The 22,254-nt window shown below is 48.5% G+C and overlaps 1 protein-coding gene across 5 annotated transcripts in view; it reads right to left on the reverse strand.

Annotated features, from left to right (window-relative positions):
* Positions 1-22,254, reverse strand: part of CTNNA2 (catenin alpha 2) — a 2,737,142-nt gene that overhangs the window by 283,996 nt on the left and 2,430,892 nt on the right. For all 5 annotated transcript variants that reach the window (XM_063925313.1, XM_063925315.1, XM_063925316.1 and 2 more), the window contains one exon: positions 8,688-8,869. In XM_063925313.1, coding sequence (XP_063781383.1) covers positions 8,688-8,869 — 182 coding nt within the window. The remainder of the gene's footprint in view (positions 1-8,687; positions 8,870-22,254) is intronic.

A 22,254-nucleotide genomic window follows, 5' to 3' on the forward strand; every position in this document is an offset into this window, starting at 1 on the left:
TCAGATCAGCGATGATGCCATCCAGGGGCAGGCTGGTAACTTTCACCCTGGGGTGCAGACTCAAGCAAGTGGCCCAACTTTTCACAGGGAATGCAATACAAAAATGGCCCTGGAACACTTAAATTGCACTGGCCCGGTGGTCACATGGCACCATGCCCCCCTGCCCAGCCAGCCCCATTGCCATCCTAATAATGGAATACTCTCCTTGTCAGATAGGCATTAGCTGTCCGTAACTGGAGGACAACGGCACCATGTTTCCAGGTGTGCTGCCCTATATGCATTATAAGAGGGAGTAGGTGGGCAGCATTTGATGGCACCTGCTGGGTGCATGGGTGGCCACTGCTGGAGTGCAGGGCATGAAAGTGGTCTGATCTGCTCACTTTGCCCTTGCCACCCTAATGCATACTTACCTACCCTCCCGGAATGGCCGGGAGGCTCCCGAAAATCGGGTGGCCCCCCCGGAAAGGTGGGCAAACTTCCCGTTTGCCATGTCAGGCCCACCACTCCCCCCCCTCGGCCACCCACAGCATAAAACTAGAGGGGATTCGATGAGCGATTTGCGCTGAATCGTGTCATCGTTGCTCCGCCCCCCGCTATATAGTGCCTATTTTCCCGGCACTGAATAGCGGAGGGCGGAGCAACGATGATGCGATTGTGATGTCACGCCCCCGGACTGCCCACTTCCCCGTCGTCACGCCCCCAGACAGCCCACTTTGGCTCTGACCACGCCCTCGGGCAGCCCATCATGCTGACGGCCAAGCCCCCATGAGCCTACAACGCTGCCTCCTCCCGGAGGAGGGGCCAGCAAGGTAGGCAAGTATGCCCTAAGGCTGTATTGTTATCAATATAATCTCCAAAGAGATGTGAGGGGAGACTTGTGATGTCGTCATTACCACGCGCAGCCAGGCATAGATCCCATCAATATAATTCTGGAGTTTGGCTTTTGTTTGTAAGGTTTGGGAAGACAACAAGTGACATACTGTAACATTTCTGCCCACAGTTCCTTTTGGATTTTAATAATACATGGCTGGTTCTGTGTGACAGTGCTATAAGCTGTATGCGTGTAAAAGTCACCGCGACGTAGCAAATGTTCTTACTTTCATAATAAAACTGCAAAAAGCACAATCCAGCAATATGATAATGGCAAAATAGCTACAGATATGAGGAATCTCCATTAGGGACAGGATTAATAATTGATTATAAGCATGGGAAGATAAATCCCTGAAGGCAAAGATAAACAGATAACAGGAGATATAGAATAAAGATGGAAGATAAACGCAACACTTAACACGACTCTTGTAAATTGTGTAATATATAATGACTAGAATCAATGCCCTGTAAAATATTACAGACTATTTTAGGAAAAGGACAATTGTTGACCTATATTAGAAAAAGTCTGATATATTTACAGTGCCGTCCTGACCCCTGCGCTAATCACAAAGTGTTACACTGCCACTCTGACCCCTGTGCTAATCACAAAGTGTTACACTGCCACCCTGACCCCTGTGCTAATCACAATGTGTTACAGTGCCACCCTGACCCCTGTGCTAATTACAGTGTTACACTGCCACCCTGACCACTGCACTAATCACAATGTGTTACACTGCCACCCTGACCCCTGTGCTAATCATCACAAAGTATTACACTGCCACCCTGACCCCGTGCTAATCACAATGTGTTACACTGCCACCCTGACCCCTGCACTAATCACAAAGTGTTACACTGCCACCCTGACCCCTGTACTAATCACAATGTGTTACACTGCCACCCTAACCAGTGTGCTAATCACAAAGTGTTACACTGCCACCCTGACCCCTGCGCTAATCACAAAGTGTTACACTGCCACCCTGACCCCTGTACTAATCACAAAGTGTTACACTGCCACCCTGACCCCTGTACTAATCACAAAGTGTTACACTGCCACCCTGACCCCTGCGCTAATCACAGTGTGTTACACTGGCACCCTGACCCCTGCACTAATCACAATGTGTTACACTGCCACCCTGACCCCTGCACTAATCACAAAGTGGTACACTGCCACCCTGACCCTTGCACTAATCACAAAGTCTTACACTGCCACCCTGACCCCTGCGCTAATCACAGTGTGTTACACTGGCACCCTGACCCCTGTACTAATCACAATGTGTTACACTGCCACCCTGACCCCTGCACTAATCACAAAGTGGTACACTGCCACCCTGACCCCTGTACTAATCACAATGTGTTACACTGCCACCCTGACCCCTGTACTAATCACAATGTGTTACACTGCCACCCTAACCTAAGTGCTAATCACAATGTGTTACACTGCCACCCTGACCCCTGCACTAATCACAAAGTGGTACACTGCCACCCTGACCCCTGTACTAATCACAATGTGTTACACTGCCACCCTGACCCCTGTACTAATCACAATGTGTTACACTGCCACCCTAACCTATGTGCTAATCACAATATGTTACACTGCCACCCTGACCCCTGTGCTAATCCAGGGCCAAAACTATCATTTTCGTCACCCGGGGCAAGGCAGTAATTTGGCGCCCCCCCCCCCCCCCCCCAAAAAAAAAAAAAAAAAAAACAACAACAACCTATCAGACTAAAATTATCAGATTATCAACAATTTGGAAAAAGGGGGATACTACTGGACAATAATCCCCTATGTGCCTCAAATGCCCCATGTGTTACATTCCCCACGAGCGTGTTCAACTACATGCTCCACTGTGTGTCCCCATACATTGCACTATATCATAACACTTCATCACTACACTACATTCCTTTATCCACTGCACTACATCACTATACTACATCTCCTACATGCTGAACTACATCACTACACGACATGCCCCTATGCACTGCACTACATCACTACGCTACATCCCCTTATATGCTACACCACATCAGTGCACTACATGCCCCTATATACTGCAATACATGACCACACTACATACCCTATATGGTACATTACATCACTGTACTACACCCCCCTATACGTTACACCAAATCCCCACATCTGGGAGGCAAAGCGGAGGTTGAGACTGCTAACTGGGAGCACAGTGCGCTTCTATAGCTTGTACGGTGCACCGCACGCTAGTCGCATCACTGCATGGCAAAGAAGAGCGTTTAAGACAGAAGCCGACATAGGAGAGATCCCAGGTACTGGAGCTCACCCGCACAGCATCGGAGCCATCTGCGGGCAGACAGGTAGGTTAGATACATTGCCCTGGGAGCTGTCTACTGTCTCACTGGAGCAGCACAGCACTGCCAGTAAAAAAAAAAAAAAAAAATCCTGCTCCTTGGTGCCCCCTCAAATCCTGCACCTGGGGTGCATGCCCCCTTAGCCCTCCCTAGTTACGGCCCTGGCTAATCACAATGTGTTACAGTGCCACCCTGACTTCTGCACTAATCACAATGTGTTACACTGCCACCCTGACCCCTGCACTAATCACAATGTGTTACACTGCCACCCTGACCCCTGCACTAATCACAATGTGTTACACTGCCACCCTGACCCCTGTGCTAATCACAATTTGTTACACTGCCACCCTGACCCCATGCTAATCACAATGTGTTACACTGCCACCCTAACCTGTGTGCTAATCATAATGTGTTACAGTGCCACCCTGACTTCTGCACTAATCACAGTGTGTTACACTGGCACCCTGACCCCTGCACTAATCACAATGTGTTACACTGCCACCCTGACCCCTGCGCTAATCACAGTGTATTACACTGGCACCCTGACCCCTGCACTAATCACAATGTGTTACACTGCCACCCTGACCCCTGCGCTAATCACAGTGTGTTACACTGGCACCCTGACCCCTGCACTAATCACAATGTGTTACACTGTCACCCTGACCCCTGCACTAATCACAATGTGTTACACTGCCACCCTGACCCCTGCGCTAATCACAGTGTGTTACACTGGCACCCTGACCCCTGCACTAATCACAATGTGTTACACTGCCACCCTGACCCCTGCACTAATCACAATGTGTTACACTGCCACCCTGACTTCTGCACTAATCACAGTGTGTTACACTGGCACCCTGACCCCTGCACTAATCACAATGTGTTACACTGCCACCCTGACCCCTGCGCTAATCACAGTGTGTTACACTGGCACCCTGACCCCTGCACTAATCACAATGTGTTACACTGCCACCCTGACCCCTGCACTAATCACAATGTGTTACACTGCCACCCTGACCCCTGCGCTAATCACAGTGTGTTACACTGGCACCCTGACCCCTGCGCTAATCACAGTGTGTTACACTGGCACCCTGACCCCTGCACTAATCACAATGTGTTACACTGCCACCCTGACCCCTGTACTAATCACAATGTGTTACACTGCCACCCTGACTTCTGCACTAATCACAGTGTGTTACACTGGCACCCTGACCCCTGCACTAATCACAATGTGTTACACTGTCACCCTGACTTCTGCACTAATCACAGTGTGTTACACTGGCACCCTGATCCCTGCACTAATCACAATGTGTTACACTGCCACCCTGACCCCTGCGCTAATCACAGTGTGTTACACTGGCACCCTGACCCCTGCACTAATCACAATGTGTTACACTGCCACCCTGACCCCTGCACTAATCACAATGTGTTACCCTGCCACCCTGACCCCTGCGCTAATCACAGTGTGTTACACTGGCACCCTGACCCCTGCGCTAATCACAGTGTGTTACACTGGCACCCTGACCCCTGCACTAATCACAATGTGTTACACTGGCACCCTGACCCCTGCACTAATCACAGTGTGTTACACTGCCACCCTGACCCCTGCGCTAATCACAGTGTGTTACAGAACCATACTGACCCCTGCGCTAATCACAGTGTGTTAAAGTGACAATAATTACTAATTGTGAAATAATATACAGCTTGTATGACATTGAAGATGATCAGATGGCACCAGCTGTTGTATCAATGGCCCCACCTATTACAGGGTGTGATCCAGAGGTGTGCCCACTGCCCATGCCGAACATACCGGAACCATTTTTGCTGCTTCGTATGCATCTTAGTGTGCAGAGTTGTAGTTCTAGTTCCGGCATATGCAGGGGGGAGTATATTGATATAATTTAGTGGTGGTTCCTGGGCAGTGACTGGGAGGAGTGTTAGCCCAGGCATGGAGATGGTCGGTGTTATGGGAGTGTTACAGATACAGTATGCTCAACTGCTGACAGAGATTGCCATCAGAGCGAGCCCTAGGCATGTGCAAACTAGCCAAATGCCTAGGGGCACAAGGCAAATGCCTAGGGGCACAAGCAGCTTCTGCAGATTAAAATGGTATGCAGCATGCCTATATTCTGTGTGTGACTGCGGCTGTATCTGCGGGTGGTCTTCAGTATGCCGGCGGTTGGGCTCCCGGCGACCAGCATACCGGCGCCGGGAGCCCGACAGCCGGCATACCGACACTTATTCTCCCTCGTGGGGGTCCACGCTCCCCCCTGGAGGGAGAATAAAATAGTGTGGCGCACGTAGCGCGCCACCGTGCCCGTAGCGTGGCGAGCGCAGCGAGCCCGCAAGGGGCTCATTTGCGCTCGCCACACTGTCGGTAAGCCGGCGGTCGGGCTCCCGGCGCCGGTATGCTGGTCGCCGGGAGCCCGACCGCCGGCATATCGTAGTGAACCCGTATCTGCATATGAATGAAATGCTATGTTACAGTATATTCCTGGAAATTACTGTAATGTAGCATTTCATATGCAGATACAGCCACAGTCACACACAAGATAGGCATGCCGCATATAATTTAATCAGCAGAAGCTGCTTATGCATCCTAGTCACATAGCAATGCAAATAAGACACATTTTCGGAAAAAAAGGTTCCCAATGTTAGCAGAGCTGGCCTAGAGCTGCCAGCTGACTCACGCCAGGCATCTGCTGTATGACGTATTGAGGCAAGATGTACGAGGACACATCTTTATCCAAGCATAGGCCGAGGTCACAGTGTTAGCAGCCGTGTGAGTGCTGTGTGTGGGTGGGTTGGTTGTGCAGTAGTGTTCGGCATATGTGTAAGGGACATTATGTGTGTCATTATGTGTGTAAGGGCATTAATAATGTGTAAGGCGCATTATGTTTATAAGGACATTAATAATGTGTTTCATATGTGTAAGGGGCATTACTGTGTGGTAGTATGTGTATAAATACATTACTAATGTATGGCATTATGTGTATAATGTGCTCTGCTATGTGACAAAACGTATAGAAAGGGCACTACTGTGTGGTCTAATGTGAATAAGGACCAATATGGTGCGGTGCAATGTGAATAAGGAGCAATTCAGTGTGATTTAAAGTGAATAGTGAATCACTTACTGTGAGGAGTAACGTATGTAAGGTAAAGTGGTATTACTGTGTGATGTAACATGAATAAGGAACATTATCGCATGATATAATGTGAATAAAGTTGCACTACTGTGTGGCGTAATTTAAATTGGGGGTACTTCCCAGCAAGGGCACGCCCTTTTTGGGCTGTGCGCCGAACATGAACTCCTATTCTAAATATAGGGGATAGGAGTACCAAAATGAGGACTGCTATGGGTGAGGAGTGATGGTGCCGGGAAAGGGGTGCAGGGTCAGAGGCGGAATTTGCGGTGGTGCTTTGGGGCCCCAGCCAAAATCTTACCTAAGGCATCATATTGGTTAGGGCCGGCTCTGAATGTCAAACTCGGTGGCCCACAGGGTTGGTGCAAGTGTTGATGGTGTACACTGTATGAAACCTTCTGTATCTCACACTTTGGCTCTCTTGCATACTGCAAGTCTGGGACCTCCTCTTTATCCTGTTTATACACCTGTCTTCATCCAGTAATAACTCAAGGAGTCCAAATAAATATTTCATCACCCTTTCCAGATAATACATCTCTCCTGGATATTGTTATATTTTTTTTTTTTGAGGTCTTCCAAAGGGATGCAGTCAAAATGGCAGCGGTTGGGTTCCCAGCATTCAGGAGGCTGACGCCAGAATCCTGACCTCCGGCATTTTACTGACGGTCAGCATACCGACACCCACCCCTAATTCATACTTGGTTGGTGGTTCCACGCCACCAACCGAGTGGGAATAGAACCTGTGTTGGGCAAAGCTCGCCTCGCAGCCGGTATCCCGGCAGACGGAATGCCGCTGTCAGTATACTGACAGCCGCCATCCCGTCTGTCAGTGTATCATATCGGATCCTTTCCAAATACCTATATAGTGAGGACAATCTAAGCATATAGGCATGATGGGTAGCTGCCCAAGGCACCACAATTCTAGGGGCCTTCGAGCAGGTGTATATGGTGGACACACAATCAGAGCAGCCGGACAGTTAATGGCTGTCAGCATGCTGACTGGTAGATGGCTGGAGCTATCCACCAATCAGAATGCAGTATTCTCTACCTGCCTCCCAGCCTGCAGGCAGACTATGAATGGCTGTCAGCTTGCTAATTGGTGAATTGCTAGAGCTATCCACCAACCAGAGTGCATGTATGGAAGCATGTGGAGAGACGGCACAGGTCCACAGTAGGGGATATTATGATCTTTTTTTTAAATTGGTTCCCGTGAATTGGTGGTTAGGGGCCTCAGTGCATCACTTTGCCCAGGGCCTGCAATGCTGTTAAGACAGCCCTGCCTACAGTCTGTCTTCCACCAGATGGATCGATCTGTCTATATACTGTATTTATGCATTCACTTAAATGGTTTCTAGAAATAAAAATAAAAAAATGATCAAAAATGCCTTGGAGCAATTCCATTTACGAAAAAGGCAAACAAAGGAGTGGAAGTTGAGGGCTGTCTCTTAGGTCCAGGACTCTCCAAAGGTTAAGAAGATGCCTACAGAGTTTTTTTAAACTAGTAAGAATATTTATCTACATGCAGACAAGATACATACAGTAGAATCCTCCACGTCTACGTTAGCCAGCTGGTCCAGTACATGATTAGATAAGATAATTGATCTGAGTAAGTTAGAATGTGCCGTTACACCCGTTACTACCCTTTATACATACTGTTAGAGGGGGGTGTATTGATAAAAGCATTGGGAAATGTAAATTATTAGCAGACAACACAAATCACGTTCTCACAGATAATGGGGTTTATTCATGAAGCACTGACAAGTGTGGAGAAGTTAGCCAGTGGAGAAGTTGCCCATGGCAACCAATCACATTTATAATTTGCATACTATACAGTTGTACGAAGCAGCTGACTGGTTGCTAGTGTTCACTCTAGGAGTGAAAAGGGGCAGGGCGCCGGACTCCGGGGGCACATGTGCGCGCGCCGCGCGCGCGTCCGAGATGGGGGCACGGCCACGCAAATTAGGGGGCATTTTAGGGGGCGGTGCGGCCCACAGACGCTACTATAGAGAGCGTCTGTGGCCGGCGACGTCACTGTTGGGGGCGTGCCCAGCACCTCCGTCGGTGCTGGGCTTCCCCCAGCCCTCTCCCAATGCGTGAATGGATGCCACGCGCATGCGCACGGCATCTATACACGCCGGGAGGGCAGGGAGCGGGCGGCTGTTCTAGCAGGGCGCCGCAAAAGGGGCAGGGCGGGTTTTGCCTGTTAAAAAACGGGCAGGGCGCGGCGCCCTGCTAAAACAGCCTAGAGTGAACACTAGGTTGCCATGGGCAATTTCTCCACAGGCTGACTTCTCTGCTCTTTTCACTGCTTCATGAATAGACCCCAATATACAGTATGAAGCTGGGTCTCACCTGGTGAAATCGGTCATCTCCATCATGATCATACACATCTGCTTGGCCAATACAATGATGTCATTACCGCTGTCATCCCATTTGGCTACTTCTGCATCCAGCTTGCTCTTCTCCTGGTGAAATATCTCCACCTGCTCCGCAATCTTGGCCTTCTCTTCCTGCGGTAGTTGGGCCATGATCGCCTGTTGGGTTTAACACATCAAAGTTTTATTAAACCACAGAATGCTACAGAAAACACTACTTACATCACCTACAACTGAAAAAGGTATAAAAGCAGTAGCGGATCTTGCTACGGGCACGCAGGATTTTTGCCTGGGGCGCCGCCGCCGTCCGGAGGGCGCCGCCGCTGTGGCAAGATCCTCTACTGGTGGTGCCCCCCGGTGCTGTCCAGTGCATGATGACGGCATCGCGCACCGCACGGCATTGTGGGAGCGGCACATAGACGCTAGAGGTCATAATTGACCTCTAGTGTCTATGCTGTGCTATGGAAGAGACGTCATGACGTCTCTCCCATAGATCCGAGGCGCGGCGCCGGCGGCCGGAGACGGAGGACAGCAGCGGTCGGGAAGCAGGAGCGGGGATTGTAAGTATTTTTTTATTTTTTATATTTTTTCTGGTGATCAGCGCTACTGGGGGCACAGTATTGGGGGCACAGTACTGGGGGCACAATTGCTGAGGGTACAGGGGACATAACTGACCATGCCCCTTCTCCATAGCCACGCCCCTATTTTTTCACCCTGGGCGCCACAAGGCCTAGATCCGGCCCTGTATATAAGGAACCCTGATTATAACTATACATGGGGGTGGTCTTCTGTTTGCCGGCGGTCGGGCTCCCGGCGCTCAGTATACCGGCGCCGGGAGCCCGACAGCCGGCATACCGACACTTATTTTCCCTCGTGGGGGTCCACGACCCCCATAGAGGGAGAATAAAATAGTGTGGCGCGCGTAGCGCGCCACCGTGCCCGTAGCGTGGCGAGCGCAGCGAGCCCGCAAGGGGCTCATTTGCGCTCGCCAAGCTGTCGGTAAGCCGGCGGTCGGGCTCCCGGCGCCGGGATGCTGGTCGCCGGGAGCCCGACCGCCGGCCAGCCGTAGTGAACCCATACATGGAGCCGCCAAGTGTATATAGCGCCGTTCAGGGGAATGTTACAAACATACACACAATTAACACAATACGCAGTAAAAAAAAATAAACTTGCCATTGTTCCATTTGGAGGTGAATAAAGTTTGCAGCTCTCGAACTAAATTTTGGATTGTAATGTGGGACATTCCAACACAAATGCAGTATGACATCATGACGACATCACTATTGACAGGCTAGTGTGACGCTCGGGAGCCGCACCGTACTGTCAGGGGTTATTGTAGACGCAGACAGGAGTGAAATGAGCTTTTACATTAGAGCAAAATTGTGAATATCTACTTAATTAAACGGTTCAGTTTGTCATAGCATAGACAGTAACGCCAACATACATATATCTGAGTGTCAGATAAAGCATTGGTGAAATGGAAATTTGTGTGGTCGAAAGTCACCACCATAAACTGTGAATATGAGCCAGTGCCATGCCAGGGCAAGTCTGAGCCCCAGGCCAGCCTATCTCCCTCTGCGTCCTGGCACATGATGTCAGAGAAGAGGAGGCTGGGAGCAGGAAGGTGGGTGCCCGGCTGTGGGGTGCCCATTCAGGCATTCCACATGCTAAAGACCGGTTCCGCTGCGGCAGTTGGCAGCAATCGCCCTCAGTACAACCCTATGAATATCTGCATGGGATGCAGTTAACATACCGGCCACCTCTGGGTATTCACATTTGGTTGGTAGGTCCATGCCACCATCCGAGTGGGTATATAACCAATGGTGAGTGAAGCGTGGTGAGTGCAGTGAGCCCGCAAAGGGAATTGCTGCCTCACTGCCGGGATTCCGGCAGATGGGATGCCTCTGTCGGTATACTGACAGCCGGCACGGCGTCTACCAGTAAAGTAATACATATGTATTCCATCTGCACTGCTGTACCTGAGAGAGGATAGGAGAGAGAGACAGAACGAGGGAGGGGGAGAGAGAGGGGTGGAAAAAAAAAGAGAGAGTGGGAGAGAGGGGCTAGAGACACACAGAGAGAAAGGCATGAGGAGACAAAGAGGAGAGAGACAGAGAAAGACAGGAAGAGAAAGGGTGTAGAAAAAGAAGGGGAGAGAGGAGGGAGAGAGAGGGGTATGGTCAGAGTGGGGGGGGGGGGGAGAAAGAAAGGGAGGGAGGGGAGAGAAACACATACAGAGTCCGGTAGGAGGAGAGAGAGGTGAGGGAGACACATAGAGAGACGGAGAGAGAGTGAGAAAGAGGGGGTGAGAGAGGCAGACATGGAGGAGTGACAGAAAGAGAGTGGGAGGGAGGGAATGAAAGAAGTGAGAAAGAGAAGAAAGAGAGAGCTAGAGAGGCAGGGGTGAGAAAGGGAGGGGGCAAAAGAGGGAGGTGGAGAAGGAGGGAGGGTGAGAGGGGGAAAGAGAGATAGCGAGGGAAAGAGACAGAGAGAGGGGGGAGAGAGAGAGAGAAGGGGGAATGTAGAGAGAGGCAAAGAGAGTGGGATATAAAGAGAAAGGGGATAGAGAAGGAAAAATCGAGAGGGGAGGAAGAGTGAGAGATGTCGGAGAGAGTAAAAGACAGGGAGAAAGAGAAAGAGAGTGAGAGGTTGGAGAGAGTAACAGAGAGGGGAAAGAGAGAGAGAGAGAGAGAGAGAGAGAGTGAGAGAGAGAGAGGTTGGAGAGAATAAGAGAGATGGGGGTGATAGATAGAGAGAGAGAGAGAGAGAGAGGTTGGAGAGAGTAAGAGAGAGGGGGAATATAGATAGAGAGAGAGAGAGAGGTTGGAGAGAGTAAGAGAGAGGGGGGTGATAGATAGATATATAGATAGAGAGAGAGAGAGAGAGGTTGGAGAGAGTAAGAGAGAGGGGGAATATAGATAGAGAGGTTGGAGAGAGTAAGAGAGAGGGGGGAGAGAGAGAGAGAGAGAGAGAGAGAGAGAGAGAGAGAGAGAGAAAGAGGTTGGAGAGAGTAAGAGAGAGGGGGAATATATATATATATATATATATATAGCGAGAGAGAGAGGTTGGAGAGAGTAAGAGAGAGGGGGAATATAGATAGAGAGAGAGAGAGAGAGAGAGGTTGGAGAGAGTAACAGAGAGGGGAAAGAGAGAGAGAGAGAGAGAGAGAGGTTGGAGAGAGTAACAGAGAGGGGAAAGAGAGAGAGAGAGAGAGAGAGGTTGGAGAGAGTAAGAGAGAGGGGGAATATAGATAGATAGATAGATAGATAGATAGATAGATAGATAGATAGATAGATAGATAGATAGATAGATAGATAGAGAGGTTGGAGAGAGTAACAGAGAGGGGAAAGAGAGAGAGAGGGGTTGGAGAGAGTAAGAGAGAGGGGGAATATAGATAGAGAGAGAGAGAGAGAGAGAGAGAGAGAGAGAGGTTGGAGAGAGTAAGAGAGAGGGGGAATATAGATAGATAGAGAGAGAGAGGTTGGAGAGAGTAAGAGAGAGGGGGGAGATAGATAGATAGAGAGAGAGAGAGAGAGAGAGAGAGAGAGAGAGAGAGAAGAGGTTGGCAGAGAGTGTGAGAGAGTTTGTTCCACTAACAGCAAGCTATGCAGTAACAAGTCAATAGCTTCACTACTATAGAAGATGTTTGTTGAGAAGACGATCAAAACAGAACAGCTTGAATCAAATTATTCTTCAATATGAAACACAGTGTAAGAACGGGTTTTAATAATAAAAATTTTTTTTTAATTCACTCTCTGGAAATTACTTTTATCTAGTACAGAAGTACTGATTTATAGCAATAGAATTGTTGTTTGGGCAAATAGTGTTGTTAGTGCATGAATACTGATGGTCAAGGTAGTCACAATTAGAAGCCTCAGCATGATAGCACCTCTTGATACCTTTAGTATTAGGGTGTGCAATCCAGGTCCCCCCCTTTTTCCACTATATTTGTGTATATATTGGACACTGGAAGGCAAGGCTTCCTTCCTCTGGTATTGGCACCCCTCCCATTCACCCTCAGGTGTTTTAATTAGCTGGGTTCCTGCATTTCAGATCACACATTGATGAGGCCCTATTTAAAGGTAAGTCCTGAATAAATTTATAGAATGTGATAGTATTAGGAATGTTAGGGACCCATGTGATGAAGTCACCTGGCCGCGGTACATGGCCCACATATTTGTGCAAATGTGTGCTAAGAACTTCACTTATACTCCATGTTAATTGTGAGGGTTTATTTCAATTATTCTTACAATCAGTGTTCTTAGTGCTAGGAGTGTGCATCTGCATCTCTCTTCCACTCACAATCCTCACACGTGAGAAAAAAGGGAAGTGGATCCATGTTAAAGAGAAGACTTCACTATAGGTTGCGAAAGAGGAGGGTTAGGGGTAGGGTGGTGGAGGGAGGGGAGGGTTAGGCTGTGTGTGTGTGTGGGGGGGGGGGGGTTTAGGGTTAGGCTGTGGGGGGAGGGTTAGGCTGCATGAGGGGACTTTAGGGTTAGGTTGCAGGAGGGGGGGTTAGGCTGCAGGAGGGGAATTTAGGGTTATGCTGCAAGAGGTTAGGGTTAGGTTGCAGGAGGGGAGGGTTAGGCTGCAGGTGGGGAGGTTAGGGTTAGGCTGTAGGAGGGGAGGGTTAGGCTGCAGGTGGGGAGGTTAGGGTTAGGCTGTAGGAGGGGATATTAGGCTGCAGGAGGGGAGGTTAGGCTGTGGGAGGGAAGGGTTAGGATAAGGCTGCGGGAGGGGACGTTAGGCTGCAGGAGGGGAGGGTTAGGCTGTGGGAGGGGAGGGTTAGGCTGCAGGAGAGGAGGTTAGGGTTAGGATGCAGGAGGGGAGGTTAGGGTTAGTTTGCAGGAGGAGTGGGTTAGGCTGCAGGAGGGGAAGTTAGGGTTATGCTGCAGGAGGTTAGGGTTAGGTTGCAGGAGGGGAGGGTTAGGCTGCGGGAGGGGAGGGTTAGGCTGCAGGGGGGATGTTAGGTTAGGCTGCAAGAGGGGAGGGTTAGGCTGCGGGAGGGGAGGTTTAGGCTGCAGTAGAAGAGGGTTAGGCTGCAGGAAGGGAAGATTAGGCTGCGGGAGGGAAGAGCAGGATTAGGCTGTGGGGTGGAAGGTTAGGGTTAGGCTCCAGGAGGTGAGGTTTAGGCTGCAGGAGGGAAGAGCAGGCTTAGGCTGCAGGAGGTTAGGGATAGGTTGTGGGAGGGAGGGTTAGGATTATGCTGCAGGATGTTGGGGTTAGGCTGCAGGAGGTTAGGGTTAGGCTACGGGAGGGGAGGTCAGGGTTAGGCTGCAGGGGCGAGGTTAGGGTTAGACTGCAGGAGGGGAGATTAGGTATAGGCTGCAGTAGGGGAGGTTTAGGCTGCAGGAGGGAAGAACAAGGATAGGCTGTAGGAGGATGGTTACGGCTAGGCTGCAGAAACAGAGGGTTAGGGTGCGGCTGCGAGATGGGAGCATTAAATACTAAGGCAAAAGTATTTCAGTGTTAGGGCATGCTAAAACTGTGGCAGGGTATGCTGGGATGAGTAGTTCCACAGCAGCTGGAGCTTGAGCAAATCTTCAAAAAAATAATACAGATGCTATTTTCCACCTGATCGCTGTGCTGCACATTACACTGTCCTGCGATCAGATAGTCGCCGCCCAGGGGGAGTGAATATTCGCCCCGTGCAAGTGTACGATCGCATGTGTACGCTGTGCAAAAATTCCCCTCAGTCAGCGGACAGCTGCAAATCCATTCACATCACACTCACCATCGAATGTTCTTCCCATTGTATGCAGCGTGTGCAGTCTGTACGTAGCTCAATACTTACTCCTACAGTGCGATGAGAACAGGCTGATCGTGGCCAGAGCTGGCATCACACACCCTGCCTGAAAACGCTTGGACACGCCTGCGTTTTTCTTGACACTCCCAGAAAACGACCAGAACCACCCACAAACGTCCACATCCTGTCAATCACCTTGCAAACGCCCGGGCAATCGAAATTTTTGCACCATCCTGTCACTGTTTGGCGACGTGTGTGCGTATTGCGGTACATACACATGCGCAGTAGTTCAATAATCGCCCGCTGTGATCAGGACTGAATTGGGCCCTAAATCCATTTGATGTGAGTTCTATACATATGGGGTGTGGGCAGACGATGTACGACCACAATTTTAAAACCCTGGCCTAGAAAACAGGTATTGTTCCTGCTGTCTAGGGTGGTGACTTCAAGATGACTTCTGGCGGATCCTGAAGCACTTTCCGCAGTAAATATGGCTAACCTCCCTACTGTCTAATCCTAACCCTCCAGCAGTCTAACCCTAACCTCCCCCTAGTGCCTAACCCTAATCCTTTCTTCACACAACCTAACCATAACCTTCCCTCCTGTAGCCTAACCCCAACCTCCCCTAGTGTCTAATCCTAACCCTACCGATAGTGCCTAACATTTCCCCTAGTGCCTAACCCTCCCCATAGTGCCTAACCCTAACCTTTACCCTAGTGTCTAACCCTAACCCTCCCCATAGTGCCTAACCCTAACCTTTCCCCTAGTGCCTAACCCTAACCCTACCCATATGCCTAACCTTTCCGCTAGTGTCTAACCTTAACCCTACCCATAGTGCCTAACCCTAACATTTCCCCTAGTGCATAACCCTAACCCTACCCATAGTGCCTAACCTTTCCGCTAGTGTCTAACCTTAACCCTACCCATAGTGCCTAACCCTAACCTTTCCCTAGTGTCTAACCTTAACCCTACCCATAGTGCCTAACATTTCCCCTAGTGCCTAACCCTCCCCATAGTGCCTAACCCTAACCTTTCCCCTAGTGCCTAACCCTAACCCTACCCATATGCCTAACCTTTCCGCTAGTGTCTAACCTTAACCCTACCCATAGTGTCTAACCCTAACCTTTCCCCTAGTGCATAACCCTAACCCTACCCATAGTGCCTAACCTTTCCGCTAGTGTCTAACCTTAACCCTACCCATAGTGCATAACCCTAACCTTTCCCCTAGTGTCTAACCTTAACCCTACCCATAGTGCCTAACATTTCTCCTAGTGCCTAACCCTAACCCTCCCTCTAGTGCCTAACCCTAACCCTCCCCATAGTGCCTAACCCTAACCTTTCCCCTAGTGTCTAACCCTACCCATAGTGTCTAACATTTCCCCTAGTGCCTAACCCTCCCTCTAGTGCCTAACTCTAACCCTCCCCCTAGTACCCAAACCTAACCCTCCCCTCCTATAGACTAAACCAACCCTCCCCCCTAGTGACCAACCCTAACCATCCCCTCCCGTCGATTAACCCAACCCTCCCCTAGTGCCCAACCCTCCCCGCCCGCAGCCTAACCCTTACCCTCCCCTTGGACCTAACCCTCGCTTCCCAGAGCCTAACCCTCCCCTCATGTAGACTAACTCAATGTGTGTATTGCTGTGATACGTCCTACACAAGCGAGAGATTATTGCAATACTGTATCAGTACTGTACATGCTTCTGAAATCCAGATGGCAACATTCAACAGTGATGTGAACGCAGAAAGACCTCGTTTTGTCCCCTTGCAGCTGGCTACACAGTGCACCATGCAAGTAATGGTGCGTGACCTATATTTAAATGTCATTACATTTTTCTCCTGTTTATGTCACTTTCAATCAGCCAACGTTTATTTTCTACATATTCTTAAAACGCTTTCGGCTTTTCAAATGAAAAAAAAAAAATTATAATTGACCTTTTTGAAAACTGGAATTAAAAAAGGTTATCTCTAAACAGGAGATCGCAAAATGAAGGGGGGAGGGGGATATGCAAGTTAATCAAATTAAAATTCAATGCATGCATTTTAATTAGGGCTTATCAAAGAAGCCCAGTGGTTTCCAATTGAAATAGACTGAAGTAGTTCTAGGGGAATTATATATCACAACTCGAGCCACCTAAACTATTTTGATGGAGGAAAAGCGAAATCAGTGAAAATTAATTAGCTGTGATTCAAAAGAATAAGTGTATGCTAATTGAAATAATTTCTGCCTATGCAAAATTTTCGGAATGATCATTAAAGCCTCTTCAATATTTGAGGCGGGCGTTGAGTCTCTATCACTGGATGTGTTGTATAAAGATCATGAGGTATATCACTTGATACTGTACTGGCAATTTAATATTGCAACTATCTGTATACAGTACACCCAGTTTCCATCGTGTTGAAGTTGTTTCATTTCTTCCTTCAGTACACTAAGTTTTGAGGCTCAGGCAAACAGGTTTACGATGAGATTAAACTCACCACCCCGCCCCTATGCGAATAGACTGGCGTCTTTGAATCATTCAAAGCGGCTTTGTCTTGTTGACAGGCGAAGCAAAAATTAAAGTTTCAAATTAACTCTTCATACTGTATCTCTGGACAAAAAATATTCTTTGCTTAATTGTTCCCTGTAGAGCTGAAAATGGACTGCGTATGTACTGTATGTGCAGAAACTGTGTATAGAGTGTATCTTAAATGACTGGCAGCCTCCCTCCAAAGAGATTTTGAAAAGGAGATAATGATAAATAGGCTAACAGTTGAGATTCCAAATGCGGAACTTACTTCTTACTGTATATTCGGCGGACACCAGAGAGTGCTAGGTGACACTAAACACATGTACAGCAAGAACAGTATCTCACGTATATCCAAATTAGCGGATTAAGCTGCCTCATTACACACTACACAACCATTAGTGTACGCCAACTACATACTAATAGATGCCTCTGCTGCGCAATATGAAATATGTTTTTATATCACTCATAGTGAATGTGTCAGCATTTTGCAGAAAGGACTTTTAGTAAAAGTGTTAATGATAAGTACGTTATAAATCAGATTATGCGTATTTTGGATACTTATTGATAATTATCTTTTCACTAAATCCAGGATATCGCAGTTCATTAGACTTGTAACACAAAAGCACTAAGGAAGGTCAAAGTTTTGATCTAAAATGACAAAAATGCTCAACAGCGCCTCTACATAGGGCTGCCATGAGAAATTACGGGACTCCCTCCCTAAAAAAAATTCTGCCTGCCACACTGTTCCACCCCTGTGTGATGTCATACACTGTGACGTCACATATAGGTGAAGTGTTGCGGACCTACAGGAATGGTTTACAGAGACCGACTTATTATAAGATGTCCTCCTTACACATCAGACCGCTGTTGATTCACAGACTGGTGCAGCTCTACAGGTATTGGCATGAGGAGCCAGGGTTGGGCCCCCTTCTCTATATGGGCCCGGGACACCTGTCCCCACAGTCCCCTACCTGAGGGCTGCCCTGCCTCTACAGGCTGGGGATGGTATTACTTATAGACATAGAGGGGAGGGGTTGCAAATCCCACCACTACATTTCCCTTCAGCACACTAAAAAATGACCTGTAACCATACCTGAACCTATCTGGTAATAGAAATTCAGGGAATTAGTTTACACATGTTTGCAAACACATGTCTAAACATTTACCATTGTTTTTCTGCTTGTGTGCGAGAAGCATTGAATGGGAGCAGCATTTGGAAGACATGCTGTTCCTTGTAGTGCCAATGGGAGATCCTGTGGGTGGCTCCTGGGTAAGTTAGCTCTCTGTCTGGATGTGTTTTAGTAATAGCCTTTATCATGAGGCCTACTGTGACAAATTACATGGCCCCATGTGGGCACTGCCATTGTGTAGTGTTAGGACTGCTGACATTGGCGAAGCCGTGAAGTGGTGCAGCAGCTTAAACATGTGTTTGCAACATGTGTAAACTAAATCGCTGAATTTCTATTACCAGATACTGTAGGTTCAGGTATGGTTACAGGTCATTTTTTAGTGTGCTGAAGGGAAAGGTAGTGGTGGGATTTGCAACCCCTCCCCTCTCTGTCGGTTTGTCTGTGACCCCTCCCCCTTTCCAGCACCTGAAACATAATTATCTCCAGGAATGATCAAGCATTTACAATTGTTTGTCTGCTTGTGTGCGAGAGGTATTGAATGGGAGCAGCATTTGGAAGGCATGCTGTTCCTTGTAGTGCCAATGGGAGATCCTGGGGGTGGCTCCTGGATAAGTTAGCTCTCTGTCTGGATGTGTTTTAGTAATAGCCTTTATCATGAGGCCTACTGTGACAAATTACATGGCCCTATGTGGGCACTGCCATTGTGTAGTGTTAGGACTGCTGACATCGGAGAAGCCATGAAGTGGCGCAGCAGCTTAAACATGTGTTTGCAACATGTGTAAAGTAATTCTCTGATAGGTTCAGGTATGGTTACAGGTAATTTTTTAGTGTGCTGAAGGGAAATGTAGTGGTGGGATTTGCAACCCCTCCCCTCTGTCTGTTTGTCTATGACCCCTCCCTTTCCAGCACCTGAAACATAATTATCTCCAGGACTGATCGAGCATTTACCATTGTTTGTCTGAAGTATTACTTATCCCAACAATTTAGAAGATGACATGTACACTGAAACATACTCTATCCCTTAGACATCGCGCCATTACACATCTGCCCATATTTGGCTAGTCTGCAATCCAGCTATTCTCTACCACACAAAGTATTTTACCATTTTTTTACAAATATGCTACTTTTATCATACTCATCTCTTATGAAAACACCTTCCCACATGCCTAGCTCACCCATAGAATAGCTATGTTGGCATCCCCACACATCTACGGGACTCATATCCAGGGCCGTTTCAAGACAATTTGGCTCCCAGTGCGAGATTTCAAAATGCACCCCCCCCCCCCCATATAGCCGTAAAAAGAAAAAGCATGTGCGCGCCTTCGGCGCGTGCGCTCCCGACAAGGGTGTGTGGCCTGATTAAAATGGGTGTGGTCTCATTAAAGTGCGCGCAGCCTCGTCTGATATCATCACACCCACCACAGGGGGAAAAAAATAAAAATTAAAAAAGTCCCCTTTTTACACATTACAGCAGGCAAGTGTCCCCATATTACACAGCGTGACAGGCAGGTGTCCCCATTTTACACAGCGCGGCAGGCAGGTGTCCCCATTTTACAAAGTGCGGTAGGCAGGTATCCCCATTTTACACAGTACAGTAGGCAGGTATCCCCATTTTACACAGTACGGTAGGCAGGTATCCCCATTTTACACAGTGCGGCAGGCAGATATCACCATTTTACACAGTACGCAGGCAGGTGCCCCCATTTTACACAGTGCGGCAGGCAGGTATCCCCATTTTACACAGTGCGGCAGGCAGGTGTCCCCATTTTACACAGTCCGGCAGGCAGGTGTCCCCATTTTATACAGTGCAGCAGGCAACCCCATATGCAGGTGTCCCCATTTTATACAGTGCGGCAGGCAACCCCATAGGCAGGTGTCCCCATTTTATACAGTGCAGCAGGCAACCCCATATGCAGGTGTCCCCATTTTATACAGTGCGGCAGGCAACCCCATATGCAGGTGTCCCCATTTTATACAGTGCAGCAGGCAACCCCATATGCAGGTGTCCACATTTTATACAGTGCGGCAGGCAGGTATCCCCATAGGCAGGTGTCCCCATTTTACACAGTGCGGCAGGCAGGTTTCAAGTGAGGGGGAAGGAAGAGGGAGAAAGAGAGAGAGGATACTTACATCTTCCCGCTCTTCGGTCCCGCCGCCTCACGTCCATCGCGCCGGCCGCCTCCTCCTTCCATGCGTATCTCCTTATCTCCTCTCCCCGAGCGCTCCTGCTCGGGGGGCGGAGTTTCGCGGAATGACGCGTTTGCGTCGTGACGTCACGACGCAAATGCGTCATTCCGCGAAACTCCGCCCCCCGAGCAGGAGCGCTCGGGGAGAGGAGATAAGGAGTCACAAAGTGCCGCGGCGGGCGCCCCGTGCGGTTGCACGGCTCGCCCGCCACTAGAAACGGCACTGCTCATATCCAATATATATCACCTCTTACTCTCCCATAATCAACCCCTCAAAAAAACTCACAAGTTAGCCAGGGAGAGAGTGATGTGGGTGAGACTCTGACACCCGGGGAGTGGTCCGAAATCAGAATGGAAATTGCTAAGAGTTCTATTTCTGTGCAAATTAAACAGAATTCCTACAAACTTTATTTTTGCTGGTACTTGGTACCCACCCGTCTTCGTTCAGTCTACCCTACGGTTTTCTGAGTTATGCTGGCATATGTGTGGTCAGTGAGGTACCCTGTTGCACATCTGGTAGTCGCGGGCCCATATCCATCACTACTGGACAGAACTTCACTATTTCATTTGTTTAATCGTTGGTATACAAGTTCTAAACTTTGTATCGCAACCCATTCCTCTAATCCCACGCCCATCGCAGAAGTTGATCATACACATATTAAATACTGAACAGCTGAATGCCAAATGACTTCACGATCGCAGTCGACTGCTCCCCCATCTTTGTCTGCTACAACTGTAGTGCCCCAGAGTTTAATACTGTATATGTGTATGGGCCTCTTTGGAGAGAGAAATGACTGCATAGGAAAGGAAAGAGTTAAACATCCTGTGAGGGGTGGACCTAGCTGTGAGGAAAGTACAGCCTTTGGAAAAAGGGGAGGGTTAATATATATAGGGAATGCTAGGCCAGCTTGGTCTCTCTTGCTTCTGAATTGCCTTCCCGCCCTCCCGCCCTGTTGGTAGAGGTTCTGGCACGGAGTGCCTTGGCATTGAATTGTTGGCTGGTTTTATCGTTGGCTATTTATTGGCGGAAAAGAACGGCAGGTTGTAGTTTGTATTGTTAGCTGTAGTGATTTACAGTTTGGTGTGGTTTAGGTGCACTCACCTCCATCGACTTTTAGGGCCGCTCGACCACCCGTCCAGGGGCAGCGGCAGGCACCCATCAGGGTGGGTAGTCACCGTGGGGGTTGAGTTGGGCACCTATTACCGATTTTATAGTTTGTATTAAAATTAGGATAGTTTTGAATTTTAACGTTTTTAAGGTTAGCGTCAGTTCAATAGAGCCGTTCTTTTTTCTGCCACCATATGCCGGCTGAATCGGCATGTTAACAAAATTTTTCAATTTACAGGTTTGCTAATGGCTAGGGTACAATAAATAGCTAGCAATTTTTCTGCCAAATTCAAGTCTCCGTGTCATTATTTCTTGGTATTAGAGGTAATGAATGCTTTACTTTGAATGAAGGGGTCCACAGAGTATCATTAGGATGTTTAAAGAGATCATGCAAGTTCAGGAAGCATTGTGCACAGGGGCACCAACCAATCAGCTCCTAACTGCCATGTTACAGGCTGTGGGCCAGACATACTGAGCCTTAAAAAGTGATAAAGAGGAGAGTGACCAACTGCCAACCAACCAGCTCCTAACTGTCATTTTTCAAACACAGCTTGTAACATGACAGTTAGGAGCTGATTGGCTGGTACTTTATCTCTCTCCACTTTATCACGTTTCAGGGCTTAGTACATCTGGCCCACTATTGTGCTGATAAAGGAGAATCATTTCGAGAAACAAGTCGTTTTTACAGGATCTGCTTTATTTCATCCATTAGTTAAAGAAACTATCGTCTGACACCACTTCACCCGATTCCCAATTTAAAGACTGAAATATTGTCAGGAACTTTATTGGCACTGTGTGGAAGGCTACACCACAGTGACTTCATCTTTCTAAGAGTATTGTACACCAGCGATATGAGACTATATA

This window comes from Pseudophryne corroboree, chromosome 1 (assembly GCF_028390025.1).
Source record: "Pseudophryne corroboree isolate aPseCor3 chromosome 1, aPseCor3.hap2, whole genome shotgun sequence".
Classification (NCBI taxonomy): Eukaryota; Metazoa; Chordata; class Amphibia; order Anura; family Myobatrachidae; genus Pseudophryne; species Pseudophryne corroboree.